This window comes from Sander vitreus, chromosome 12, assembly GCF_031162955.1.
Source record: "Sander vitreus isolate 19-12246 chromosome 12, sanVit1, whole genome shotgun sequence".
Taxonomy (NCBI): Eukaryota; Metazoa; Chordata; class Actinopteri; order Perciformes; family Percidae; genus Sander; species Sander vitreus.
Window position 1 is genome coordinate 5671087 of NC_135866.1, and position 18787 is coordinate 5689873.

An 18787-nucleotide genomic window follows, 5' to 3' on the forward strand; every position below is an offset into this window, starting at 1 on the left:
TATATTATATTAAATGTCAGTAATACATTAATATAATAATAATAATAATAATAATAATAATCCAATGGCTCTCAGTCACTTTGTGACACTTCAAATAAATAAACATGCAGAACAAAAAAAGAAACACTGAAACTATCTTGGAAACATCTTTTTATTCACATAACCAAAAAAATACTTGACTTCTGACATTATATTCATCATAAATGATACATTTGATTCATCATCCCTGCTCTGAAAATATTTAACTACATACTTGAGTGCAAACAGGTGTGAGAGAGGTCTGAGACTAATCTTTTTTACTTTTGATCAAAATGGAGTGGGGTGACCTAGTTCTGGGTTATGCATGTATTATTTTATCCTCAACATGTTTCAGCAGCACTTCACCTTTAATCTCATCTCACCTCTGTGTTTGCTTTCAGTTTCAGTTTTATTAATATCAGGCAGCACAATTGCAACCTTTGTAATGGTATCACTGTTGTTCCAATTACATCATCCCTAGTTCGAGTCCGTCCGGGGGACTGTCTCCCCCCTAACTCTTCTCCCTAATTTCCTTTCAGCTCTATATGGTTCTCTAACGAATACAATAATAAAATCCTCCCCAGAAATTATATATATATTTTAAAAATACTAGTTTCTTGACTGCACATCAAGTTTGTGTGTTGTAAAAAAAAAAGAAACTCACCTTAACATCTACTAGTAACAACTAGCATTGCAGTGAGAATAGGCTCCTGTAGCCTATTAATAAGCCATCCTCAGTATTGGAAGGAAAAAAAAATACAGCCCATTATGCTACACTTAGAAAAATAGTTCAAATCAAATCAAATCACTTCATATCAATATACAGACACAAAAAAACACTTTACTGTACTTCATTTCCCCAATCCCTCTGCCTCTCCTTCTCTTTCTCGCACTCTTTCTCTTTCCCTCTCCTCATGGTTGCTATGGCAACCGCCTCATCGAAACACATGCTGAGGGGGCTGTTTGTGCTGGTGTCCCTCGCGTCCCTTTCCTCCCCCTCCCTTCTCCTCTCCCTCTCTCCTTTCTCCCCTCCCCTGAGTGTCGGCTGCTCCTTTCTCCCCCCTCCGTCGTCTTCTCCGTCTCCCTCACACCCTCTGCCCTGCTCCGCTGGGACTCTGGCCGTGTTTTCTCTCTCTCTGTCGGCGTCTCTTTGCTGCTGCTGCTGCCGCAGGGTCAGGGCGGTGATTTTGCAGTGCTGCGGCTTCGGGGGCACGACCGGCACAGCTTTTACTTGGTAAACCCTCGGGTTTTTGGAGATGACCAGCTTCCTTCCCACTCCCCCTTGGCTGCTGTCACCTCCCTCACACTTTCTGCCCTCTTTCAACTCCTTCACATCACACCTGACCTCTTTCAGCCATTCATCCACACTTGGCGGTGTTCTACATTGCTCATCGGCTCTCTCTTTGTCATTGTTCTCTTTGTCCACTCTGTCATGCTGCTGTGCTTCCTCATTTACGACATGCTTCCCATGAATGGCTTCTTCTGGTTCACATGTCTTTGTAAGTTGTACGTTTGTCTCTTGTTCCCCAAACTCCTGCTGCATCTCTGCGTCTGTGAGCTTTTCCTCAGCCGTCTCCATTGATTCCTCCGCTACCTCTTCTGTAACTTCTGTCTCATTTGTCTCTTCTCCGTCCACTTCCACCATTCCCTCTCCTGAAACCTTTGCTATCTGCTCTTCCTCTTCTCCGACTCTGACATCTCCGATCATGTCTCCCTCCCCACCGACACTTTCTCTTGTACCCTTCGCCTCGACCAGCTTGCTTTCCTTATCCTCTATCACTTCACATATAACATGCTCAAGTTCAACCCAAATGTCCCAGCCTGCCCTACAAATTGCACCATCATGCTCTGTGTCGCCTCCCTGCATCTTTTCTTCATGTTTTTCTTCAGCTATCACTTCAATGCCTCCCTCAGTGGTTTCTTCCCACATGTCATCATCCCTTTCTTTTATATCCAGAACCATTCCTTGACATATGTCCTCTGTCTCTTTGTACACCTCCCTGTCCTCTGCCTCATCCCCGTCTCTCTCTTTGGTATCACAGGTTTGGGGCTGCTCTGTTACAGAAAAGTCTCCGGACTCCTCTAAAGAAACGTCATCGGTTTCTTCCTGTGTAGCACAAGGGACGTCGTGACGAGGTGGGTAATCGCTGCGATGACTGTCAAACACGTCCGCCTCTTCCTCCGCATTTAGGTCGGCAACGGTGCTTGATTCATCATCGCTCGGGAGTGGGAAGTCTACGCAGCAGCGCGTTGAAGCCTCTGGAGTGAGAGGTTGTTCTTTGTCACTGGGAGGGTCTTCCATGACATCTTCCTCTGTCGCTTCCCTGCAGATGGATGACACATAGAAACATTTAAGACAGCGACATCTTGCTTTGGACAACTAGTTTGTGAGGTTTGTAAAATAAAGTTTCAGTGTATTTAGTCGATTTTACATTGCATTAACAGTTAGTTTTGATTATTTAACAAAGTTTGCTGTGTGTTGCATTGATGTGATTTGGGAGAAACTATTTTGCGATTTGGAAGAACTTTTTTTTCCCCATTTATTTATGAGGGCCTAAACACACTCTGCAAAAACATGAGATCTACTTTTTGCCCATTTCTTGATAGCTTGACTTTTATCACGCCAATATCTGCAGAATTGTTTCATGATTATATGACCTTTCAAAATATTTATCGGCCTAATTTTATATTTGTAAAAAGCGGGATAGTGGAGTGCCTTGCTGTCTTCCACAGAGCCCTCTCTGATACCCGTGGGTGGTGCTGAAGTATGTCAATTTCAACTCGCTTTTGGTGTTGTTACTTTTGCAGGGAGCAATTACAAGATAATGGTAAACGCAAAAACAGTTAGTTAACTGACTCAGTACTGTCAGTTGGGCAGAAATATCTATCCAAGGTTTGCTAATATTAGCTAAGATATACTACTGTACCACTACTGTTGGCTATTGGTCATACCAGGCCAAGTTAGCCTGGTATGACCAAGGTAAGCCTGGTACCTCGCCAAAATGCAACCTAGGGTCTTTTTGTGAATGTACCCGAGTCAAACTTTCGTTTAAAAGCATATTTAGGACGGAATCGCCACTTTTAAGATTTACCGTATTCTCGTTTTTCGGTCAAATGACCTTTTGAATGGGAGTGCTGGGGGCACTTTTATGCTAGCCTCAAAATAGCTAAGAAGGCTTGACACAACATGAGACTTTGCTCCAAGTATCACCGGGGGCTCTACACCTTAACGAAAGCATTGACAACATTGTTTGTGTACCCAGAGTTTACTAAAAAGAAAGGTTTTGAACAACTCACCGTAGCTCTGAGATAACAGGTGTGTTATACATATATTGTTATATATTTAAATGTCAAATAGGTATCAATTTCACCTTTGCCTATTGTTTTCCAGTTGCTCACTTCCCCGGTGAGCTTCCTCTTCCTTCTTTGTTATCTCCTTTTCTTCCAGCGCATCATTTTCTCCCTTATCTTTCCCTTCCACCTGCTCCAGATCTCCAACAGTTGATTCTTTATGTGCAGAAAATGCAAAGTTCAGTGACTGGCATCCTCTGTCCGCAGAGCTCTGGGATTGATGTGTAGGAACTCCATCTAGAGTGCATCTGTCCTGTTTGTGAGTGTCTGGTTCAAAGCTCAAATTATTTAAGAAGAAATCAGGGGGAAGGCTTTTAATAAACATGCTCTCATCTTCCTCGCTGCTGTAATCGTTGGCATCGCTGTCCTCCACTGCAGCCTCCTCTTCAGAGCAGGACTCCTCCGGCCCGTGGATGGGGGAGGTCATGTACGGCAGGCTGAGGGATTTAGTGTTTCGGTTGTGTGAGTTGATGCTGAGCGGCCTGTGTGGATTTAACTCTGCCTGGCTCTGGGTTCGTGTTTGAGGGGCTGGTGGCAGGTCTGTTTGCAGCTCCGCAGGACGACTGGAAGGCCGAAATTGCGCCATCACTTCATACTCATCATCTGAGTGTCCAGGAGGTTCAACGGAGAACTCGGTCACCTGAGAGGTAAAATAAAGAGACAGGAAGTGCAAGGGAGAAAACTCTTCATTTATCTTTTACCCCAAAGAAAAGAACTACTGTTCAAATCTGTATAAATACACTCTGGATCAATAGAAGATATTTCCAGGATAATTGCATGAGTTCTGGCGTGTGAGCCACACGCGGGATGTCCCTCCCCTTCCGCTCTCTGTGTGTTGCCGTTCTCAAACTGTGGTCGCTTTGGGAAACAACAACAAACTTCGAGCTAGCAAGCTACACATTTTGCAAGTTTTGAAGAAAATTTGGATTGTGCAACAAGGCAGGCCTGCTTGGTTCTTTTGGGGAATGATTGTAAAGATTTACAAAGAATATGTTTAGGGCATTTCCTCTCTAACTGGGATGTTTTGGGATTGATTGGTGAGATTGCTGTGGACGAAGTACACACGGCGATACACTGGTAACAGCAAATGAGGTTTAACAATGTATCCAGCTAATTTAAATAACTCAGGTTACTGCTCAGGCTGTGTCACCAGTTAACTTCTTTTAATATTGTATGTGGCGTTTTCTATTGTGGGGGTGCAAATGTTCCACCAAAACAAGTTCCTTCCTGAGACTATTTAGAGCCACTGCCTCTGCTTCCGGAGCTTAGCACCGCCCAAGACCATTGTGATTGGTTTAAAGAAATGCAAACAACCCAGAGTGTTTTTTTTTCCTCCTATCCCAGAATGCATCTGTGGAGGAGCCATACCTTACTCCACAGCGCTGTGGAGATAGAGCTGGCAAAGTGAGACTAGTACAGATACAACAGTACACACCTGGTAGGAGACACTGCAGTCCATGTGTTCCAGGACGCTGCAGTCCATTTGGTCCAGGAATTCAAAGTTATCTTGAACGTAGCCTGACATCTCCTGGTCGTCCCCCTCCACTGCAGTGGAGTTGTGGACGTCAGACTCATCAAACACACAGTCTCCAGCTGGCAGAGTCACCTCTGGCTCACAATCAGCTGGCTTCACCACTTTCATATCTGGAAATGAAGCACGGGCTAAGATTAAAAAGAGCTTATATTATTTACATCCATGTAGTGTACAATAAATGCATCCAGTGGTGAAAAAGTATTCCGATTCTTACTTAAGTAAAAGTACTAATACCCAGGGGCGATTCTAGGATCAGACCTTTAGGGGGGCTCAGCCCCTAATGAGAATGTGACACGGATACAGTGCCTTGCAAAAGTGTTAACCCACCCTGCTAAATCAGTAATTTCATTAGCCGATAATCTCTGCACTAGCTACTGAACAACTTTTTTTTTTACACTATTAACACTATGATGGAACTAAACCTGACACTTTATAATCCACAGTAATAACGACCAGTTTGACACAGTGTTCTAACATTCAGCAATTTGAGTTACTTACGTTTCAATTTGGGTTCTAATCTGCGCCATTAAATGACCAACTTCTTCTTCTCTGGGGACTACCAACGTTAAACTTCACAACCATCTCCTGCTCTCCCTCTGACAGATCAGATAGAGACTCAGCCAAAGGCGAGAGTCTGGCACAACCTTCTCCGATTGGCCAACACTACGTTTCTGTTAACCCTTTCCTTGACTGGGTTACAGGTGCATAGCATCGGCGGAAGACACACAGGATATTAAACCTGTTTCAAGCCCTTTGAACAGGTAACTGTTTGTCCTCTGTCACTAACAGAGAAGTTTGCAAACTCTCACTTGAAGCACCAAAATCGATTTTAATTTTTTTTTTAATTATTATTATTATAATTTTTAGGGGGGCTGAGATGAAATTTAGGGCTTTAGTCCCCCTAAAAAGGGTCTAAAATCGCCCATTCTAATACCACACTGTAAAACTACTCTGTTACAAGTAAAAGTCCTGCATTGAAAATGTTATAGTATGTAAGTGTCATCTGGAAAATGTACTTAAAGTATTACAAGTAAAAGTACTCAATGCAAAAAAAATCCTCCCATTTTAGAAACTGGAAACACCAAACAGTTGTGTGTTTAATGCTCTAATCATTTCAGCTGGACTCGTAGGCCGTTATATTGTTGGCTAGTTTCATTTATAATAAAACTGTATAAACTATAGCACACATGTTTTGTGTGCAAAAAATCTTAATTTGTAAAGTAACTAGTAACTAAAGCTGTCAGATTATTGTAGTGGAGTAAAAAGTACAATATTTCTCTCTGAGATGTAGTAGAAAGTGGCATGAAAAGAAAAGACTCAAGAAAGTACGAGTACCCTGAAATTTGCACTTGAGTACAGTACTTGAGTAAATGTACTTAGTTACATTCCACCACTGAATACAATAAAATAAACATATATGCTTATGAAATGGGTGAAATTACCCATGTAGTCGTCACCATCCTTGTCATCATCGACAGCAGTATCTTCCTTGGTGTTGGAGGCTCGTTCCTCTCTGGGTACACCTTCCAGGACTGGCTTGCAGCTACATTCTTCTCCGACTTCCTCCTCCTCTTCCTTCTTCTCATCCTCCTCTTTCTTTCCTTCCTGTCCTTCCTCCCCACCACCACCTGCCACTGTATTCCCTCCTGCATCCGCCACTCCTTTCTCGTCTGTCACTTTCTCACTGGAATTCTTCTCCTCTTCCTCAACCTTTTTGCTCTCTTCCACCTTCCTTTCCATTCCTCTGCTTTCACTCCTCTCCACCTTCTCTCCTCCCTCCCTCCCTTCCACCCTGTCCCCTGCATCCTTATCCCTGCCCCGGTGGATGACCCTGTCGCCCCCGCCCCCCTGCAGAACCCCTAATGCCAGGTTGGAGGTGATGTGAAGGGGCACAGTGACCGTGGTGGGCCCTGTGATGTGCATGGCTGCTCTTCGGCCCACTTTAGTGGAGAGTCCCGGGGATCTGGACTGAGTCTTGTTGCCTGTCACTCCTGAACCTTCGGAGCCAAAGGAAGTGTAGGTGCCCTGGGTCCCCGCGCTCCCGCTTACTAACCCTGTTCCCCTGCGGTACGTCACCGCATATTCACTGCCACCGATCGCACCGGCAGATGGTGTGACCTCGGAGCCAGAGTGGGGGGAGGAGGTGACCAGGGGAGACATGTTGGTGGACGGAGGGCGCTGGCCAGTACGTCTGCAAACTGCAAAGAAATAAAACAGACAGATAAGACCAGAGGCTAAGTGTAACTGTTTTTTTTGTTTTTTTTAATCTGTAAGTATGACTGTTAATCTGTATCACAGAAAGATGTGTATCTTCTGACTAACAATTTAGTTTTAACCCTCCTATTGTCCTCGGTCTGACCCCTTTTCAAAGTTTTCTATATCAGAAATTAGGGTTTCTTTCAACAAAATTGCCCAAAAATAACATGGATGGTTCCATGCAACGCTCTTCGCAAGTACAATTAAAATGTTTAAAAAACGTCAAAAAATGTTCAAAAAAGAAATGACAAAAGCGCCAAATACATTGAAAAAAGCGACAAAAGGCACTGAAAGCCTCGAAAACAGCAGAAAAAAGCTTTGAAAAAAAGCGTCAAGGTGATAACAAAGTTAAAAAAAGCTTTAAAAAATGTGTTGAAAAAACGTGAAAAAGTGTTGATTTTCAGGTATGACCCGGGAGGACAACGCAAGGGTTAAAGGGTCAGTACACACAAACTAGAAAAGTTCCCCCACATATCCTCAGGGTTATCCCGCCATAAAAGATGTTTAATCTTTCTCTAAAACTTCTCAAAAGTCAAACTAAACTTTTTTTTTCTGTTTGTGGTGCTCTAAGAATTACAATTTGTTGTGTCTTGCAATTCCCAGTTACTCCTAATAATCCACAGGCTGTCAAATAGAGGATGGATACCTGGTTCGGACGGATTCGGGTAGGGCTCGGTCACATCAGCGCAATAAGGCATTGAACATTTTAAATTTAAAAAAGCTTATTATGTAGGTATGCGTCTGTGTTAATGTGCGCTTTTTGCCCCGTGTGAGCTGATGCGCTCATCTGTTGACATTTCCGAATGCCTTCCTACAGTTGTTTAATAAAAGCGGGCTTTCCACACAAACAAACGTATGTGTCATTAGTATGCGAACAAACTGAATGAAATGTGTCTTAATGCCTGTCAGGCTCAGGCCGGGTTCGGTTAATGCTCTGTCGGACGCGGGCCGGGCTTGGACAGAAAAATGCGGCCCGATCCGCACTCTACTGTCAAAAACTTCCCCTGTAACTACTTTTTTATCAATATAAATTGTATATATGAATAAAATAGTCCCTATATTGACAGAATGTTCTGCTCATGATTCAGGGAAACAGGGACATCGTTTATGTAAGGACTAGTACTTTTGAGTATTTCAAATGTTGTTTTTTTTTATTATTATTTGAGCAGCACAAACAAGATTTAATACATTAAGTTTCACAGGCAGGCATCTCCATGCTTTAGTTACATGAGAATGTGTTTATCTATATATTTATTTTGGTCATTTTGGGAAAACTGACCCTTCAACAAAACACATACAGGTTTTTATTTCTCCTTTGTGTGTGCAGAGTTAAATAATTAGTTTCTTCAATCGTTGAAATATTTATCGTTCTGACACAATGTGTTGGGAAATGTGTGACAGGAGCAGCACCTTCGTTTGGAGAAGGCGGGGTGCTGAGGGAGTCCATGCTTCTTGCCGGTCTCAAAGCAGGCCTGGCTTTCTCTGAAATAAAGAAGCAACTATTTAAGAGAAAATATGAAACTGGGGTGAGGGTAAACAAACGAGTTACGGCAGGAAGCGATGGATCTCACTTCAGAGTACGGTACCGTTCTGTTGTAATATGGTACAAATTACCTTCTAATAAGATATAACAGTGGGAAATAACGACAGATCTCACTTCTGTCCTTAATAAGGATGTAACTAAACTATAATCCTCACAATAAAATAATAATAATAAAATCTCACAGTATCTTAGTGTTTTAATGTCGTACAGGATCATACTGTAAATGGCAATGCATTCTGGGAGAAAGTAATAAACAGCATTATATTACATACATATATTACAGCACTATCTCAGAATGTTACAGGTTACAGGTATTTACTGTTAATAGCAGTGCATCTCAGCAAAATAAAAAAAAAGCGGGAATTACACTTTGAAATATTTATTTTTCACCAGTCCAAATTAGGCTTTTAAAAAAAAAATTTTTTGGATTAGGAGCTAATAATTTCCGAGACAATGTTTATTACATAGCCTATTTATTACATATTATGGGCTAGCCTATGGCTTACGGCAGAGTGTGTCTATTCTTTGTGTGTGTGTGTGTGTGTGTGTGTGTGTGTGTGTGTGTGTGTGTGTGTGGGGGGGGCTTGTTTAACTATATTTGTGGGGTCCAAAAACTGGGAGTCCAGTATACTTGTGGGGTCCCAACAGCTTTGTGGGGCCAAAATGCTGGACCCCACGAGTTTAAAGGGCTGTTTGAGTGTGAAGACTTGGTTTTAGGATTAGGGTTAAAATTAGGTTATGGTTATGGTGAGGGTAAGGGTTAAGGTAAGGCATTTAGTTGTGATGGTTAAGGTTAGGGTAAGGGGCTAGGGAATGCATTATGTCAATGACGGGTCCCCACAAAGATAATGTGTGTGTGTGTGTGTGTGTGTGTGTGTGTGTGTGTGCGCGCGTGTTTATTTTCTCATGTGACGAAGCTGCTACCAGTATATTATGTAATGTAAATTAAAGCCTATATGTGGTTGGATAGTAATAAGGCATTAGATGTTCTGATGTATTAACTTCTATGGGAGTAGAGCGTCAATGAAGCATGTATTATTAATAATATATATATACCACCCACTAACTCGGCGGGACTCCGGAGAGCATGCAGGCATCAGTGTTGGGGAGTAACGGAATACATGTACCGGCGTTACGTATTCAGAATACAAATTATGAGTAACTGTATTCCGTTACAGTTACAATTTAAATAGTTGGTATTTAGAATAATGTTACATTGTTGAAATCAATGGATTACATGACGATACTTCTCTGTTTTTTATTCACACTCGCAACTCCATGCATTTCCCAGAAGCCCCAGTATGAAAACGAAAAAATTTGCTATTTGCGTGATCACTGATAGAGGTAGAGATGGAGCCGGAACCGGCACAACAGAGCCAGGGCAGGAATGCGTTTCTATCTTGGAAATTCAAACAGCATTTCACATTAAAGAAAGAGAAGGGAGAACGAAATATAACTGTTCACTGCAGTGCAACTTCTGCTTGCCAACAACCAACCTCCTTTTAGCGTCCAAATTACTCCACCTCCAACCTGAAGAAGCATCTTAAAGTAAGTTATTTTATTTAATTAGCCAAGGGTAGTCGTCTGCTGTAGTTTTACTGGTCACCTTGCTATTTTATAGTTGACGTGCGACTTTACATCCTCCTACGTGCTGATTTACTATCCCCAGAGCCGTTGAAAGACTGACTAGCCCCGTTTGACATGTTAGCTAACGTTAGCTAAAATTAGCTCGTGGTAGCTTAGACTGCGGTTAGATTTTTGTAGTATGCAGTTCGGGACTAAAAATACAAAAATCTATCTGCTTGTTTAGGTACACATTCAGCCAGTTGGAACAGAAGAACACACCAGAATAGGGCTGTTTAGTAAGCTGTATGTGATGGCCGCATTCCTACACTTATAAAATGCAATTCAATGTGGAAGTAATCCAAGTACTCAGATTGAGGAACGTAACAGAATACGTTACAAATTACATTTTTGGGCATGTATTCTGTACTCTGTAACGGAATACGTTTTGAAAGTATCTTTCCCAACACTTGCAGGCGTGAGGGACTGTGTAAAGTAGACCAGAGGTCTCAACGTGGTTTGACATTAGTTTTCTTCTGAGCAACAAATGACACTAAAAAGCTCTGCCCAATATTTGGTTTCTAAATAGAGTGTCATTTGGTATAATAGTGTCTAATAAGTACAGCATATTTTTGGGTTTAATACGGCAATATATGCAGTTTCTAGTTACAGCATAATTTAGGTGTATGGTGTCTAAAACTGTGTTTTGTGTTGTTTTCTGTCTAATAAAGACCACATCATTTTCTACTTACATCATTTCTACTTACTACTATGTCTTATTTATGTACAAATTACAGCATCATTTAGGTGTTTGGTTTCTAACTAGGGTATAACTGTTAATTTACTGTCTAATAAAAATATTATTTCTAGTTTTGGTCTAATTTGATACAAAGTACAGTTTATTACGTCCTTTTAATGTACCGTAAAATAAAGTGAGACCCAATTAGGTTATAAAGTTTAGTTAGGAATCAAACCCCACCCCCTCCCAAGGACCTTATATAATTTCCTTTGCATAAAAAAAGACATTTGCACCATAAATTAATGCAGAAAAGATACAAATTGTTGCAGAAAAATTCACCAGAATGCTGAATATGAAGTGTTTGATGCTCAAAATGTTTGCTCAAAATGGAGAGCTCACCCCCCATGTTGAAACCAAAGTTATGCCCTTGCCTAACTAACATTACCAGAGGCCACAATATCTGTCAGACATTTTAAATTATGATCATCATTTTTCAACAGAAATGTCTTCCTTTACCAGAGAAGTGAGTCATCTTCCCCTGCTATACAATGTATGAACCTCAATGGGAGGGTTTTACAGTTTAAATTGTAGAATGTAGTTAAACAATAAACACAGATGGAAAACACTGTAATTCATTTAAAAGGAAATCATCAAGGGTAGGATCAACTAGCAGGACTAATAACCATGATGAGGTTTTGTACCTTTGGCTGAGTGTTTGTGCCTCCGCCGGGGGTCCTGGAACCGCCCCCCGATGTTGAAGATGGACATCCACTTCCTGCCTTTGAGAGATCCTTTCCTCCTGAACAACACAGAGAAAAGAAGTCTAAAGAACCTTTAAAGTTTTATAAATTAGTTACTTGATGTAATGTCATCATGGCAGGAAACACTGTAAGCATCTTTCAACCACAAATATTAATATAATAACATGAGCTAAGGTTCTCTAAATGCATGCATGGTACTGTACTGTCACTTTAAACCTCTTAATTTTCCTCGTCTTACAGAGCTGAGAATGATTGACCTTTGACCTGTGTATAGCCATGTTTCCATCCACACGTTTTTATGCGAATGAAGTAATATGGAATGAATAGTGGCTTACAGAAACAGTACAATTTGATTGAATTTCATGAATATCGACACAAAGTTTGTACCTTCGATCTCATCGGATTTTCTCTTAATCGGTAAACGGCTTATGCGATAAATGCTGATGGAAACGCTGTTTGCCGAATAAATAATGAACTGTGATTACGTTTTAGGTCATTTTATTGTTGCAACCCGCCATAAAACAAAGAAGTAGTTTTAGATCATTTCCGCCACATATTTCCGCTTTCTTTGCAGTGGACGAACGAGAGACGTTTTAAATTTAAATATAACAGCTATTTTAGATAGCAAAAATCGAAGAAATGCCATAACTTATCTGCATCATCATAGCGATGTTTTGATAGCATCGTTGTTGTCTAATTATAGCTTGATATGTCGCTATCAGCTGGCACATAAGCACTATTACAACTTGTGCAGTATTAATCATTTGTAGACGGCGCGATCCATTTTGGCGATCAAAACTTTGTTCGCAAATGTTAGCTTGAATGTTGTGTGATTCAGTACAAAAAGAATGGAAACACCTTAACATGTCTCAAATCTATTCCATATACCAATTTGACTGCAAAACAGCATGTGACGTCATTACGCAACAGGTTTTTATTCGCTTTAAAGCCGCTGGCTGGAAACACACTCTCACCGGCTTTATTCACATGAATGTTTTTAGCAATTCGATTGACAAGTGGATGGAAACATAACTTATGACAATCTTCCGATCAACCAGATGAGTCCTAATAAATAATGAGTATACTAACTTGTCAGTGCCTTCGATGATGGAATGGTAAGGTCTTATGGCTAGAGGACCGTCTCCTGGACTGATATTACCAAAGTTGTGGAGAGGCTTAATAGAAGAGGCCTTGAAAAACCCTTCCTCCTGATTGGGCATCGCTGACGGGGAGGGGAGGGACTTTCTTCTCTCGTCTGATGCACCTGAATACAGAAGGCAGAAGTAAGTCAGCATGCATAGTTAGCAGGGTTTTCCCTACCATTATAAGTCTTAGGTGCAGCCCTGAGCCCTTTTTGCCAGCACCTAAGCCGAATGAATGTGAAATGCAGCAAAAAAACGCTAACTAACTAAAAGACTAGCTAGCTTTTCCAAAGTTTTAGACTCACATATGGTGATTGTAATGGTCAAATATTATGTCGAATTACATATTTGTTTTAATTGAAAAACATCACATTTTCTTGAGGAAAGACCCCTAAATCTCCCCGCCAAATATGCACACCTAAGTCTTCGATAAACCCAGGGAAAACACTGAGTTAGGCGTGTGAAACCAAATGGAAACAAAGTGTTATTATCAGGCCGGTGTGTTACCATGTTCAGGAAACAGCTGGGGGACGTGGTTTAGGATGAACTCCACCACGATGGACTGAACCCTGACCTCCATGAAGGCTGCTGTACCGTTAAACCCAGACGCCTCGATGTCCTTGGACCTAACACACATATTGGGTGATTGGTTGATTGATTGATTGTTGGAAAGAAAAATGGAAAAGAAGAAATCTAATGCATGTTGTAAGGAAATAAAGCAAGGATAACCACAGGTGAATAAATAAACAGATAGTAGGGCCGCACAATTACATAGTTTTTTCATCGTCATGGTGATATCAACTTGCGAAAGGATGCGACACATCACGAAAGACACTCAGAGATTTTTTGTGTTAGATATATAGATAAATATCAGCAGAAAACTGCATTTTAAAATGTAACTGTCATTCATTTTTAGTGGTGCCTTTTATATTAGATGTTAGAATGTTAGAAATGATTTCCTTTCATTTGTTTTAAATTCAACAAGCGTTTTGTTTCAAAAATTATTTTTTTGCTCAAAGGCACCTCACTAGAACAAGCCAACACATATATATTATGAAACATTATAATATGAGCAAACCTGAGCAGATTGGGGGCCCAGACGATGGCCAAGTTCCTAGAGTGCATGTTGGTCTCTGAGCAATAAGAGGCCATTCTGATAAGATGGCGCATCAGAAACTCCAGAGTCCTGATGGCAAGAGAGTGAAGCGCTGAGTCAATGAGTGAAAAACAAAATAAAAGCTTTCAAAAAGTATGAATTGGCTAAATCATTTACCTCTATGTTGACGACCGTGTTAATTACTTTAACAACCAAAATCATATTGTACAGGGTTTCTTAGGAAACAACTTTATGTATAATATGATTGCCCCCCCCCCCCCCTCATATTATAGGGGAGGCCGTTGCCACTCTGTGCCCCCCTTCTAGCCCCTGGGGCTAGAAGGAAGAAGGAAGTTGAAAAACTGAACAAAGAGGCAGGCCACATGTAGATGCCCCCAGTTTTTCCTAACTAGTGTGGACTTTGTAAAAATCCCCAAAACTCATCCAAACTGTAAGTAAAATAATGTAAAAAGCTGTAAGGGTTCCCACTGGATGGTTTAACTGCAGAGAAAAAAAACAGACTTTAACCTGCTTTCTCAGTTTCATGTAGAAAGCAGCATGAAATGAATAAAAGAGGCCCTCAGACAGTTATACTGGACTGTACCTGTAATGTGGTGCCGGTAGTTCTTGCAGCACATCTCGGATCTTTACCAGCCTCTCCTCCTCCAGCTGGATGGCCACAGCCTCCTGTAACACAGATGTGGGTTTAAAAGAATATGTTAATACAATTTATCACTTTTAATTTTAATTTAGTATTTGTTGGAAATATGGCACATATAGGGAGATCTGGACTTAATCTGATCCTGAGGGTAGGAAATTTATGAATAATTTTCAATGCATAAAAAATACTGTATGTCCAGCCCAAACAGGCTTACAAAACACCATTATTTACAACAAAGGACCATTTACCAGATAGTAGCAACATAAATGACATACTATATTAAACAAATTAACCTTCTTGTCATTTTTCCCATGCTTTAGAGACAAAGGTCGCCAACTTATACACATTCAATTTAAACAACCACTCCGTTTTGTCGTCATCGGTACAATAAAACATTTCTGGGTTTTGAACAGACATTTCATTTAGGATGGATGTTGTTAACTCATCATAGGTACTTTATACCACTGTGATACCCCAGTCCAATACTCTGAATGAACATGCAACAGGGTTGAAATTATGTGAAATGTTTGCATGTCGGAGCTACTCACCGCAAACTTGTCATACAGCTGGTATGTGAGCAGAGGGTTGGGCAGCTCTCTGAAGTAAGCTTTACACAGAGAGCTGACACAGTGAATGTCTTGCAGGTACACATCCTTGTGCAGATCTGGAGTCCCGTCACTCTCAAACTCACCCCTGCTTGTATGCACACATAGATTCACTTTAGAGCAGCGATATTCAACAGGGGGTCCGTGACCCCTAAGGGGATCCTCAGAGTAAGTGCAGGGGCGGCGCCAAATTATTTAAAAAATGTTTAGATTTTCAAAAAGGAAAATCTGTCTAAAAATATACAATAATATGAATCCAACATATAAGTAATAGCAAAGATAAATTGGCCTATATGTAAAAAAAAATAATTAATTTACACATTGAAAATTACTATAGCTTACTATAGGTAAGGTAGCCACTATGGTAGCCTACAGTTAAGCTTAAGGATTCCCTGTGCCTTCCACAAACATGATGTATAAATAATACATTAATATTAATTTATTTTTATCCAACCGGCCTAGTTTAACATGCAACTTCATTTTATAAAATATACTGTATGTACAATAATAGGGGGTCCCTACTCCGTCTCTCTTTCAGATAAGGGGTCCTTGGCCTAAAAAACATTGAAGAGCCCTGCTCTAGAGGTATATATCAACACAACATTAAAACTCCGGTGGAGCATACATTTACACATAATAGGTTCAAAGAAACCTGCCTTAATTTCTGTATGTTGGACGACACTCCAGACAACCTGTAGATGCCATCCACGATTCCCTGTTTCTCAACAAACTCACTGCAGTATTGCAAGACCTGAGGAACTGTGTGAAACAGTGATTTCATGAAATGAATGATAACATAAAAATGATATGCAAAATGTTCAATTTTTGGACTTCATTTAAAAAAGAAAATCAGCTTTTATGTATTGTGTCTGTGTGTTTCTCTGTGTTTCATAAACAGTAGTCATACCCCTTATATGTTTTGATTATTGTGACACATGAAAAAATGCCCTGCACTGCTATCTCGTGACTACGACTTATTTTATTCTATATGGACACATAGTTGTGATGGAAACATCATGTTTATGGAGAATAAAAGAAGCTTTGGGAATGAGATAGCAATGTGCAGGGTTTTTTTCCCCTGTTTTTTGCAGATTATTGTTAACCAGCACCTGCAATCATCCAATCATTTATGGATGTGCATGTACCTGCTGATGATTGCCAAACATGTAATGCACAAAATATGTATTAGCATCATATCGTAACATATTGAAAGCATGGAGTATGAGTACTGTATCAAAATGATTTAAGACACAATATACAGACATGTGTTCATAAAAATGTATCCAAAGGTATACATTTATACAATTTTTATACCTTAAAATATTTTGGGAAACCATTGTTTTTAATTACTATTAACTATTTAATTACTATTTAATGGATTGCCATAAAAATTCATAGAGACATTCATGGTCCACACAGGATGAATCCTACTGACTTTGGAGTCTCCATCAGGTTCCTATTTTTGGTTTTGTGGAGTGAAATGTCTCACCAACTATTGGATGGATTGGTACAGACGTTGATGTTCAAAATGAAAAAGCGAAATCCACTCTTAATGAGTTTGAAATGGCAGGATGGACTGTTGAACACAGACTACTGAGAGAAAGAAAATAGTAGCATGTACTCACAAGGCTCAAAATATAAAGTGCTCAAGAGTTACTCATTCGAGCATTTGTGTAGACCCAGTATGGTTAATGCTGTGTGGTTTGAAAAAATGATTGAACATGTACTATAAAAATGCATGGGCAAGTGTTTTCTTGACTTTATCACTTCAAAATGACAAACCAAGCATGTTTAAAAACATGACAAATGATCTGACCAAATATCAGCTGTAGAAAACCTTTCAACCATCACTCCCGTTGAATGATTCTCTTACCAACTGTTTCGTTTCTGTCAGTGACATTTAGAGGATGTCATTCGTGGTTTTGAAATATTCACAAAAACACATTGGGTAACACTTCTATTTGACCAAATAAATGAGGACATTTATCCATATCTTACACATATTGTTAGATAAACTCTGTATGGTTATTAACACTTTTGTTTCTGGTGAGGTTACATGCACATCTATTGATATATAATCGGTACAGGATGGTGTTTAGTGTGTGTGTTGTAATGCCTGTCATGAGGAAAATGGTTACAGGACTAAGTCAGTTCACTTACTCTCTTGATTGGTGGCGGCAAGGTGCTCCAGCAGATCACATCCAAACACCTTGTCTTTGTTCCCTCCTTTTCTTCGAACTCTCCGCATCTCTACCTGTCTGCAGTTTCACCTCACATTCAGACCGGCCCAAGCTGCTCTGTTTGTGACCGTCAGAATGCCTGACTGTCTGTCTGTGTGGCTGCTGGATATGTTGCCCCGCTCGGTTAATGCGACACTGACTTCGTAGGGGCCCTGCACATTTCACAGATTTGACCGTGCTGCTGCTGCTGCTTCTGTCTCCCTTGCCTCAGTGCATGTTGTTGGGTGCAGGTTGTTTCTTCTATAAGCTGCGTTCCATTTGGAGTTCATACATTAAAGCTGGAGTGTTTGGACATACTTTAGGTTATCTTCCACCCTGCAAAAAACAGAAATAACAAGTTTCATTCTGCAAACACCAGCTTCAGGTCGCAGACCACAGTCTCCTCCAGAATCAAACGACAAACTGCTCTTAATCCTCAGCGTGCATATGTGGCTCTCTACTTCCCCCCTGATGCACTAAATTTATTTTCGAATGAAAGGCCACACCCTTGCTTCTGTACTTCTCCTATTCAGTGAAGTGTACCTCAGAATGTTTCACTCCAATCACACCATACTGTCTTTGTGTGCTGGTGGACCCACTTAAACGTCCACTCTCAGCTCCGGCCTGAGGACTGAGTTCAGCCCAGGCCCGGTCTCTGCTTCCTGCCTGCATGCCACAGCCATTGCGGCCCCACTTTTTTCACTGCAGCGGAAGTCGAGCACTCTTTAAGCCTGAACATATAGACTTGTACAGCCGTTCAAACTCACTGCCCACCCCCTCCATCTTCCTGACACCTGCTACTGCTCTCCTTCTGTCCACCATCCCTCTCTATCTGTCCACTTTTAGGAAAGAGTTCAAACATAGAAACGTGAGGAAATAAAAAAAAGTTCAAAAGCAAATAAGAGTGTTCCTACCTTCAATCTGCATCGGCACACAAGTAGCAGCATAAAATGATGACGCAAGAAACCACTAAACTTCCCCTGTTAACTTCCTGAGTGTCTCTCCTTCTCTTGTGCTTTCTCTCTGTATGTGGCCCACAGTTTCTCCGCCTATGCTGAGTAGGGAAATCAGTTCGGTGTATCTGTTCAATGCATCTATTTCCCTTTATGTGCCCTGTTTGCCTCTGGACCGAGCTCCATGTGTGCTTCTCACCCTGACAAAAAGAAATGGACATGTAATGTACGTACGTATATGACAAATTCAACTCATTTCAGCCCATTTCCTTTGACTGTCAGTTGTACATCAATACTACATGCCAATACAAACTAAAGCATCACACAGAGCCTCAGTGAGCTCTGT

The 18787-nt window shown here is 40.8% G+C and overlaps 1 protein-coding gene across 2 annotated transcripts; it reads right to left on the bottom strand.

The window, feature by feature from the left end:
• Positions 1-133: 133 nt before the first annotated feature.
• arhgap30 (Rho GTPase activating protein 30) lies at positions 134-18509 on the bottom strand. 2 transcript variants are annotated; one of them, XM_078263359.1, is made up of 14 exons: positions 18403-18509; positions 17430-17824; positions 15926-16028; positions 15213-15357; positions 14608-14690; positions 13986-14093; positions 13415-13533; positions 12855-13029; positions 11706-11803; positions 8570-8641; positions 6346-7101; positions 4805-5013; positions 3390-4009; positions 134-2342 (listed from the first exon to the last, which is right to left on the bottom strand). In XM_078263359.1, the coding sequence occupies exons 2-14, from the start codon at positions 17515-17517 to the stop codon at positions 860-862; spliced, it is 4059 nt and encodes a 1352-aa protein (XP_078119485.1). In that variant the 5' UTR covers positions 17518-17824; positions 18403-18509; the 3' UTR covers positions 134-859. The 2 variants fall into 2 exon arrangements, with proteins under 2 accessions (XP_078119485.1, XP_078119487.1); XM_078263361.1 differs by lacking the exon at positions 18403-18509 and adding an exon at positions 18032-18129.
• Positions 18510-18787: the final 278 nt, after the last annotated feature.

Bases quoted from the DNA above. Each gene is read 5' to 3' on its own strand.
- arhgap30 (XM_078263359.1), bottom strand. From the start codon at position 17,517: ATGCGGAGAGTTCGAAGAAAAGGAGGGAACAAAGACAAGGTGTTTGGA. The intron at 13,030-13,414 runs GTAACACACCGG...TTCTGTATTCAG, and splicing joins CCAGCTGTTTCCTGAACATG to GTGCATCAGACGAGAGAAGA. The intron at 11,804-12,854 runs GTTAGTATACTC...TGTGTTGTTCAG, and splicing joins ATCATCGAAGGCACTGACAA to GAGGAAAGGATCTCTCAAAG.